Source organism: Canis lupus, chromosome 13 (assembly GCF_048164855.1).
Source record: "Canis lupus baileyi chromosome 13, mCanLup2.hap1, whole genome shotgun sequence".
NCBI lineage: Eukaryota > Metazoa > Chordata > Mammalia > Carnivora > Canidae > Canis > Canis lupus.
The window spans coordinates 10,558,975-10,570,157 of record NC_132850.1 but is presented as its reverse complement, the minus strand read 5'-3'; the positions used below and the strand labels follow the sequence as shown (position 1 = coordinate 10,570,157).

At 41.1% G+C, this 11,183-nt stretch overlaps 1 protein-coding gene across 6 annotated transcripts in view; it reads right to left on the bottom strand.

Annotated features, from left to right (window-relative positions):
• Window positions 1-11,183, bottom strand: part of RAB3B (RAB3B, member RAS oncogene family) — an 82,538-nt gene that overhangs the window by 58,531 nt on the left and 12,824 nt on the right. For all 6 annotated transcript variants that reach the window (XR_012005459.1, XM_072772131.1, XM_072772129.1 and 3 more), the window contains one exon: window positions 4,808-5,035. Coding sequence is in view for 5 of the 6 variants with exons in the window: in XM_072772131.1 (XP_072628232.1) it covers window positions 4,808-5,035 (228 nt within the window). In the remaining variant the exon portion in view is untranslated. The remainder of the gene's footprint in view (window positions 1-4,807; window positions 5,036-11,183) is intronic.

The following is an 11,183-nucleotide window of genomic DNA, read 5'->3' as shown; positions in this document are numbered from 1 at the left end:
ATGAGTTAAAGAATGACGTTTACAGTTTGGCTCCACGTAAGTAACTTCACATCTCTGACCTCAAACACCCATTCTTTACGGAGATAATTACCTCCCTGGGTCAGACCGAAGGTGGGAAAGAAACAGACAAATGAATGAGATCACACACAAGACGAATTCGCACGGCTGACAACGTGCACGATCCTCTGGTCTCCTGAAGGCTTCAGAGTTCTCTTTCGGCTCTCCTTTGTGTTTCCTCACTTGATCTTCATAACAACTCACGAGGCAAGAAGAGTTAAGGATTATTTTCTTCCTTTGATAGTTACGGAAACAAGCCCATGGAGGCGAAGTGTCACTCCAGATCACAGGACTGGAAGGCAGAGCCAAAGAGAACTTTGAGGCCTTCAGAAGACCAGAGGATTGTGCACACTGTCAGCCATGTGAACTCATCTTGTACGTGATTTCAGTCCGAGGTCAGCTCAGTCCTCCCACAGACCCCCAGATTCTTCCCTTGACCAGCACCAGACCCAAAAGTCTGTGCAGTGGGCCCCAAATGGAAGTAATGGAAGGCCCTCCCCCGCTCAACTCTTCCCATAGGCCTCTAATGGTTGCTTGGCAACCCTCACCCGGCAGTAAATGGCCTCTAGTCAGGTCTGTTGCTGTGGAGTTACCAAGTCTCTCTCCCTTCACACTTGTGCATGCTTCCACTCTCTATTAACGAGACTGCTCCCCTACCCTCACATCCCGAGTCTTCTCACATCCACAGACGGGGCTCTCAGGGACCTATGTAGCCAGGACTCCGAACAAAGCACTACCAATACCTTCATCATCCAACATCCTCCAGAGAGGATAGAAACTTCTTTTGTGAATGGTCCTTGCTCAGCAATGCTCATAACCTCCTCTTATTCCCTCTCTACCTTCCACTCTGACAATGGCTTTCTGAAATCCCCTAAGAGATCAAATTGGCTGGAGAAATTTAATTGAACATTTCAGACCACGCTAGTTCTGTTTCAGCACCCCTGGAACCACAGGAGGAAAGCCTGGGAGGGGACCCAGTCAGACTTTGCATATGGATCAGGAGCCAAGGAAAAAGGAACCTAACATTTATTGTGTTCCTGATATGTGCCAGGCATAAAACTATGTTATCACATGTAGCCCCCATCGACAAACCTGTGAGTCTTTTATAGCTGAAGATATTATTTATTCATGGAAATTAAGTAACTTACTAGAGCTCACGCAGCTTTAAAAAAATCACAGAACCTTTGTTTATAGAAGCAAATATGTGTAAGTAGATATATATCTATCTAGATATCTAGAGGAGATATGTGTTCCTCCTTCTTCCTAAACAATTAATTGATCATCAAATTCTATAAATTCTAGTTCTAAATCTCTCTTCTATTTCCATCTCTTAGGTCATCTTGACACTGTCTAGTATACATCCCAAATGGCTGTGTTCTCCCAAAATTCATACATTTGAAGCTCTAACCCCCAATTTGGCTCTATTTGGAGACGGGGATTCTAAGTTAGTGATTAAGGTTAACTGAGGCCATAAGGGTGGGATCCTGATCTAATAGGATTAGTGTCCTTATACGAAGAGACACCAGAGAGCCCCCTCACTCTCCATAAGCACCAAAGAAGGGCCATGTGAGCACACAGCTAGAAGGCAGCCACCTGCAACCCAAGGGGAGAGCTCTCGCCAGATATCATCCTGGCTGGCACCCTGTTCTTGGACTTCCAGTCTACAACTGTGAGAAAATAAATTTCTGTTGTTTAAGCTACTCAGTCTGTGCTATTTTGTTACTGCAGCCTGAGCAGGCCCTTATAACTTACCCAAACCACTGGTTTCTTTGCTTCCATCTGTCCTCCAAACTAAAGCAAGGGATTATTCTAAGATGCAAATCTGACTTTATTAAAACCCTTCTATGGCTCCCCACTGTCTGGTAATGGTCTCTAAATTTAAACCCCTGTAAGTAAGGCCATGTGAGCATATACCCACAATATTCGTATATTTACTTAGATTGTATATACATATATATTTACTTCTGTAACAAAAGATGCTAAAATATATTAAAATTACATGATGAATATTTAAATGTTTACATTTTAATGTATTTATGAACAGTACAGACTTTTTTTGCTATAGGAAACATATGCACACATGCACAAAATCTTTTTGCTCATTTTTTTTTGCAAAAGCTATATGATTGACTATGTCAGATCTAATCTGATCATCATTGATTTTACCTCAAAACATGTTTGACAATGAACTTGTGTTGGGAGTCAGAGAAACATCAGTTCAGCCATTTTCCGTGCCTACTTGGGCTCACTACACTGAGTATAGTCTTCAGGCAGAGGTTTCTTTGCAGGACACTTTTAAAACTATATATCCATTGTGAAGGCTTATTTAGTGAAAATTAGGTAGTATAATCAATAAAGTCACTGCAAAAGCTCACAATGCTCTGAACATAAAGAAAGGAGTGAGGGAGTCACCACTGCCAATCCTTTAGGGCAAACTGTCCTCTCTCACTTGAAGACTTTTTGAGTTCAGGATATGTGACCATGTGATGTGGAGATCAAATGAAGACATCTATGTCAGTCCATATTGGAAATATTGGTAAGCATGCATTTTATGTTCATAGATAAAAATAAACTCTAATAGTTTCTTTAGCTCTGTAAACAATCATCAGGTAGGTAAACTCTGGCCCATGACAAGAAACTTCCATATGCTGTGCAAGGTCTCCCTGACCCTCCAGCCCTTGCCTGATAGCCTATCCAGCAAATTTCTCTCTCAGCACCCTTCCCGGCTCCTCACAGCCTTGCTCCAGTTCCCCTGTATTCTCACCATGCCCCGATTTTCTGTGCTCTTACCTCTCTGTGTGTTGGCTGTGAAGAGGATGTCAGATAACACAAGAGGAAGCACCCGGCACATAACAGGTACTTAATAAATGTTTATTGATTCTCACCACGAGATTGGTGAACCAAATGGTAGTTAAACCAAAGTGGTTCTTCAATTTTAGCCTGCCTCCAAACCACCTGGAAGGCTCGTTATAACACACATTGTTGGGCCATCACTCAGAGTTTCTCATCTGAGGAGGGGCATGAGAATTTGCATTTTTAAAAATATCTTATTTATTTATTCATGAGAGACACACAGAGAGAGGCAGAGACATAGGAAGAGGGAGAAGCAGGCTCCATTCAGGGAGCCCGAAGCGGGACTCGATCCCAGGACTTCAGGATCACGCCCTGAGCCAAAGGCAGATGCTCAACCAATGAGCCACCCAGGCATCCCAAGAGAATTTGCATTTCTAACAAATTCCCAGGTAATGCTGATGATGCTGACTTGGAGACCACACTTCTAGAACCAATGAACTAAGTAGTTTGTTTAGCTTCTCACATTTCTAGTAACTCATAATTCCTCAATACTTTTAATAGAGACTAAATGAACAAAATAAACTTTTATCTCTATATAAATTAACACTTAACTTGATCATAAACAGAAATATGGGCTAGCACAAAGCTTGGAATCAGAAGGTCTGAGCAGGAATCCCACTTGCAACTGTGTGGTTGAGCTAAGGCAAGTTAATTACCAAGTTGGAATTTTTTTCTTCTGTAAAATAGGAGTGAATTAAAATAATATCTGACCCGTGGGGTTAATTGTAAGATAATAATATATGGAGAAAATTTACAAAATGAAAAGTATTGTATACAGCTAATAAGATATATGCACAATATATTAATGTACACTTAGGTTGAATGGAGAGATAATAAATAACACATACTTTGAATACTTTAAATCACTAATTTTCAAAATTTCCAATCCTAGAACTAATTTATTATTGATAAGTATATGATCTACATTTTGCTATATCATCTCAAATATGTATATATTTTATTAGTACCAGAGTAAATACCAACAATAGCTGTGGTGGCCAGCTTCTAAGATGGTCCCCAATGATCCTCACCTCCCAGGATTCATACCCTTGTGTACTTTCCTCCTACACTAAATCAGTGAACAATAGACTACTCTAAGTAATAAGAGACATTGCCACTTTCTCTATGGTTTCTTGGATCTCTCCCCCTGGGAGACGCCATGAAGATACTTAAACTCCATGGAGAGAACCACATGGAACTAAATCTTCCTGCTAACAGCCAATACTTCACACATTAGTAAGCCACTTTGGAATGGGATCCTCCAGCCTCATTCTAACCTTCAGTTGACAGCAACCCAAGCCAATATCTGGCTGCAACCTCATACGAAGCCATAAGACAGAAACCAAGCCACTCCCAAATGTTTGATCTACAGAAACTGTGTAATAATGAATTATTGTTTTAAGCCATCAAGCTTTGAAGTGATTTGTTATCCAGTGATGGATTATGGACACAGGAAATAACATTTACTGTGCATTTACCACATTCCAGGAACTATGCTAGGAACCAACAGCCCTATGCTGTAGATGATATTATAATCCCCAAAGGAAAGGGTAACCTAGAGAGATTAAATAATTTAGTCAAGATTCCAAGATTAATAAGTGGCAGAACTGGAAATCGAATCCAAATTTCTACCTCCAAAGCTCAGATTCTTAGCCACTCATTTGTATGAGCAGGATATAGGCTCTTAGACAGTTAAGCAGTAGAAGCAACCGAGCCCCACAGAGGGGAGAAACGTCTACAAGATCAGCAAGGGGCAGTTCAGGGGCTGGACCTTCAACAGCTCTAGTGCTTGATGCCATAAGACCCAGGAATTCCAAACTTGCCCCACCTCCCACTCCTCACACCAGCAGACTAGTCGCCCTCCAAGATAATCCCATGCAAGATGCCCAGGACTCACCCAGATCTGCAGCTTCACTCGCTTCTCATGGCGGTAGACAGTCTTCACCTTGAAGTCAATCCCTACAGTGCTGACAAAGGCTGGGGTAAAGGTGTCATCGGCATAGCGGAAGAGGAAGGAGGTTTTGCCAACACTGCTGTTGCCAATGATGAGCAGTTTGAACATGTAGTCAAAATTCTGGTCGGAAGCATCTTTGACTCCAGCTTTACTATCAGTCACTGAAGCCATCTGTAGGAGAGACCCATGGTCACTCAGGAACACATTTCCAGTGTCACCAATCCTTAACGGCCACTCCACCATTCACACACATACTCTCCACCCGAGCATCATTGAAGAAACACAAACAGCACAGAATCGCTCCAGTACTGCACCTGCCTCCAAATGTTGTCTCAGGATTGGGGTGGAACCTGGTTCCTCTCATTCATCCCTTCTGCAAATATTTATTGAGCATGTTGCTCTGGGTCAAGCCCTGTGCTTGGTAAAAGGACTACAGATATGAATCAGACATGGTGTATGACCTCTGAGTGGTCACAGATCAGAGTAAAAAAGCACGTAAACACAGGGTAACAAGGCAGTAGATAAGTCGTAAGACAGAGGAAAGCCTTGTCCAAGGAAGCTCACAAGAAACATCTAACATCTAACCCAACTTGAAGGCATGATGGTCAAGGAGAGTCTCTAGTAGGAAGCAGCTTCTGAGCTGAGTTTTGCAAACCAAAAGCCAAAATAGTAAACACATGAATATCCCAGGGAAGGCTCAGCACAGGGCATTCATTCCCCTTTGAAAAGCATTCATAATTCCTCATAGCTCTACGACTGAGCCCAAACTGTTCAACTTGACCAAGAACCAACTAACCAAAGAATAACCTCTGTAAACTTTATCTTCCCCTAAGCCTTGTCTCTACGGACCTTTGCCACTTTTATACCAAATTACACTTTAAATATGCCATTTTATTTCTTGCTTTGCCCTTTAGATATGTATTCTTTGTTTACAACACTCTTCTAATAAAATCCTGTTCATCCTTCCCCACTCATGCAGAGGCCTCTGTGTCCCCAGAGCACACTCACAGTACTACTATCATTTCAAAACTGTTGGAATGGGATCCTCAGCTCCTCCTTTAGACCAAGCATCCTCCTCCTCCTTTAGACCAAGCATCTTGTACTTCATGTACTTCATCCTACATCTCTAGCCTTTAGCACAAGTCCTAGTACATAATCAGCACTCAGTTAAGTGTGTGCTGGATTAATAAAAGTTACGTCATCCCCCTGGGATTTAATCTCATCATCTAGAAAATGGAGAGGACAATTTCTGCCCTTCTTTCCTTACAAGGCTTTTACAGGACTCAAATGAGATGACAATAAGTAAGACCTTAATAAATTGGTAAATCCCACACAGCTATGAACATAAGTCATTATTATTCCAAATCCTTTAAAGCCTTGATCCTTTATTTATTTGTTTGCTCACTCATCTATTCAGCAAGTATTTGTTTATGTGCCAGGGCTTCCCTGAGATCCCTGCTCTCTCAAATCTGCCACCACCTCTTTTCCTAGAACACTTTGGATCTGAACCCTATAATCCAGCACTCAGTCCCACAGTCCTGTTGGTGTAGCAGGCACCCTACTTCTCTACCTGCAATCTCGCTTTATGTTCAGCAGTGGTTTGTTAGACAGGCTGTGTAAGTGATCAGATGAGGGTGGGAGGACAGCCCTCCCGTGAGATAATGTCCAGAATATCATGCTTTTCAGAAATTCCTGTTTTTGTTTCTCAAAGGAAAAGAAAGAGATTTTGACTGGTGGATTTATCTCTGTGAGCCTCTCAGGCGAGCTGTAAGGACAAGGAACTGGCAAATGTAGAAAGTTTAAAGCTCTCTTGAAGAAAGGTAAGACAAGTAAGTGGGGTTATTAAAAGCCTTTTAATATGCCACCACTAGCCTCCAGTGGTCCCTGTTCTTCCTTCTCTTTTCTCCCAGCTCTCAAGCCTTTATCTGAGACCCTGAGCCCCATTCCTATATCAATCTGCCCCATGACAACGCTCATCAGTGGGTGTGGAACATGCCCAGGACACTTGGACACTTACAACATTTACATGGAAGAAGAAGGTGAGATTGGAGAAGAGGGTGCCATTGCTTGCTTAAACTGTCTTATAGACCTAACTTTTCAACTTTTCATGATACAAGATGCAGAGCCTGTTTCAAGAATTGGCAATTCAAAGGAATTAGCCTTTTTCCTACTTAAAACTAGAGAAGCAACCACAACAACCTCACACCATCCTCCACTCTGCTGCCAGTCGTTTTTGTTTGTTCACGAGAAATTTCTGCTTTGAAAGTATTCATTAGGGACAACTGGGTGGCTCAGCGGTTTGGTGCCTGCCTTTGGCCCAGGGCGTGATCTTGGAGTCCTGAGATCAAGTCCCACATCAGGTTCCCTGCATGGGGCCTGCTTCTCCCTCTGCCTGTGTCTCTGCCTCTCTCTCTCTCTGTCTCTCATGAATAAATAAATAAATCTTAAAAAAAAAAAAAAAAGAAAGTATCCATTATAAAAAATTAGAAAAGAACACAAGACACCCCATCCACTCAGAAACTACCACTATTAACATTTAAATGTATTCCCTCCCTTATTTTCTTTTTCAAAAATTCTATTTAAATTCAATAAACATATAATGCTCTCCCTTATTTTCTCATGTAACAAATTACCATCTGTTTTTAAATTATATTTTATTATTTTTTCATTTAAAAAGTAACACATACATTGAAAAAAATTCTAATTTCTACTATTTGCAAACATGATCATAGCACCATCTGTAGTTGGCATTATTTTCTTAATTTTTACCATAAACAATAAGTAATATGTAACCTAAGGTTTATAGTGAAGTTAGTTGAGCTTCTACCCCTGATCCCAGCCTCTCCCCTCCCCAGAAGCAAACATGTTACCAATTTATGCATCCTTCAGGGTTAGTCTTTGCATATATGAACATAGAGATCTGTTTATACTTTTTATCTATATATAAATGATAGCTTACCATATATCCTTGTCTGTATCTTCTATGTATATTTTAGTAGCTGAGATCATACTTTCCATTAGTTGTGTATCCTGCTCCTTTCCACTTAACATTATATCACAAATATTTTTCTGAGACTTGTACAGCACTTCATAAACATCATTTCAATTGACTACATTGTATTCCATCCTATGGATATGTCATAGGACCAATTTCTAATATTGCACCTTTATTTTTCTATTTTTAATTATTATAAATTAAATCAGAGTGGTTCATGTCTTTAGATAAATATTTGCTCAGTTTCTTATTTATTTCCTTAAAAACAAACTCTAGAAATGGAACTGCTGGTCAAAGAATACCATGCCTGAAACACAGATTTGATCCTTACCTCATTTCAGGTCCTCTATCTCATTTTATCCTCTAAGCCTGGGAGGCAAAATTAGATGGACAGACATTATTATTCCCATTTAATCAAGATAGAAACTGAGGACCAGAAATTAAGGATTTGCTCAAGCTTGACAGCCAACAGAAGAGACTAGACCTAGTACCATGTATCGTTATAGGGAAGTTCAAAATCCCTGCTCTGTTCTTCAGCTGAATTTTTGGGCAAGTCGTATCACCTCTCTAAGTCACAGCATTTTTACTTTAAAATATAGAAAATACCACCTACTTCACAGAGTCATGGAACAAATAGAATGAGAAGTTATCATATGTAATTAATCTAGCATGGTTTCTTGGCCCATGAGAAGTACTCAATAAATATTATTTCACTGGCCCCTTTAAGTCACTTCTGCAGTCAACTCTTGTTCAACTGTTCTCTCCCTAATCTGGACTACGTTACTGGAGCTTTACAATTAGCCACCTGCCTCCTCTTCTGGATTCATCTGGGTTTTGTCCATCCTTACACTCTATCAACACTGGACCCATAGCAAATTTTTAGGGCATGTTACTCCTTTCGATAAACATTTATTGAGCATTTGCCATGTGCCAGACTATTGATGTAAATGTCATATTATTGGTCTTCATTTTTTCTGATGCAACTGTTTACACTCTTAGATTTTTGGAATAAGAAGGGATTTGGGGGCAGCCCGGGTGGCTCAGCAGTTTAGCGCTGCCTTCAGCCCAGGGCCTGATCCTGGACACCCAGGATCGAGTCCCACGTTGGGCTCCCTGCGTGGAGCCTGCTTCTCCCTCTGCCTGTGTCTCTGCCTCTGTGTGTGTGTGTGTCTCTCATGAATAAATAAATAAAATCTAAAAAAATAATAATAATAAAAAAAATTTTTTTTTAAAAAGAAGGGATTTAGGAGTGGCAGCTTTATCATAACAAAAAGCCTGGCTCCCAGTTTTCCCATAATTCAATGTATGAACTTGGGGCAAGTCACTTAAACTCTGAACCTCAATGTTCTCATCTATGATACGATATGAAAGAAAGCATAGCAGAAAGCTGCTATGAATTTAAAATAAGAGAATACATATAAATGTGCTTCATACATCATGTTGAGAAAAACACATGTGGCCTCCTGGAGAATCAGCAGGAAAAGTGCCTGCTTTTATGAGGTATGGAAGCGAGGCAAGAGTAGAAACTAGTTTGTTTTCTTTCTTCCTTTTTCTTTTTTTCTTTTTCTTTCTTTTTGATATTTTATTTATTTATTTGACAGAGAGGGAAAGAGAACACAAGCAGGGGGAGCAGCAGAAGGAGAGGGAGAAGCAGGCTCCCCTCCAAACAGGAAGCCCAATGTGGGGCTCGATCCCAGGACCCTGGGATCATGACCCAAGTTGTAGGCAGACACCTACACAACTGAGCCACCTAGGAACCCCTAAAAATTAGTTTCATTCAGTTCCTAATCTGATCCACTTCCCTTCATTTCCCAGGTTAAAAAAAATGAGGCTCCATAAAGACAAGTGATTTGTCCAAGGTTATACAGCAAATCAGTTGGAGTATTATGACTAGACCTTGTTATTTAATGACTCCCAGATTGGATTAGGCTCAGGGAAATTTAAAAATTCACATTTTTAGGGTGAGTAAAGAAGCATATCTAGCAACCTGAGCAGCTCTTTCCTAGCACTTGCTACCATACTGTCAACATCTGTTTATGGGCACACAGCATAGCTTTCCCAGTAGGTGGTGTGAGAATAGGGAGGGGCCGGAGGGCAGAGAGGTTGGGTTGAAAGGTACATTCAGATGGAAGCCTCCAAGGGAATCTGAAAATCCTGAAAGGAAGGTGGCAGGGGCTACAGACATTTGGAAGAGAGGCCAAAAGCAGCCCAGCAGGCAGCCGCCTGAGGCAGATATGAGTGCAGAATGTATTTATACGATAAGCATCAATCCCATCTTCCCTGTCTTTTGTGGCAGTCACAGAAATGATAGAGCAGGCGGAGCTCACTGTCTCCATGACAAGCAATAAAGATGAAGGCCCAGGGACTATTTGGGAAGTCATCTCTGGTCCCAAGCTGGGGCAAAGAAGGAAATGGCCCCTCCAAAGACAAATAAGGCTTCCAGTCTGATAGGCAGCAGAAACAAGCACCTAAGGAAGAAGCTAACTCCAGAGAGGAAAAAGAGGAGAGAGCCCTACTCTCTAGTAAGAGATCAACGCTTTACATTTAGTAAACAAGTGAATGAATGAACTTCTCTTTTGATGGACAGAGCACAAGATTGAGTCTGAGACCTGGGCTGGGCCCAGCTCTCTCTCGGCAGTTGTGAAACCTTAGGCTGATCAGTTTCCTCATCTATACAATGAGTTAATAAAAGACTTCCTAGAAGAGTGCTGTAAGAATTATACTCTCCCAGTATATGGGAGAGTGCTTTATAAATCTCTTAACAATTTTTTTGTCTGTCTGCTTCATGTTTTCTTCTACCAAGTCATCCTGGGTAGTGGAAATAGCTTGGGGTTCCAAATCACACAAACTAGATTCAGCTTCCAGGTCTGTCATTTATTAGCTGTGAGACCTTGGTAAGAAATTTTACATGACTAAGACACAGTTTCCTATTTGTAAAACAAGCATTGTTGGGGAAATTAGTCAATGTTGGTAAAGCATCTAGATAATACACGATATACAGCAGGTGCTCAATAAATGTACTCCATCTTCTCACTGGGAACATTTATTTAGGATAGGAAGAGGAGTTGGGCAAATGTGGACCTTATCATATTATAAACTCCTCCATAAAGCTATACTCGACTAACTTTTCTAATTCAACCTTTCTTTGGACATTCCGCAGGCCAGCACCACCAGGCCAGTGCAGCCCACCTCCTCACAGTTTCCTCCAGTCTCTTAGAGCCACAGAAACCGTATCATATTAGCTACCACTTATTGCCCACCTACTAACTGCCAGGCATGCTCAGTGCTTTCAGTGTATTCCATCTCACACAGAATGTAGGCATG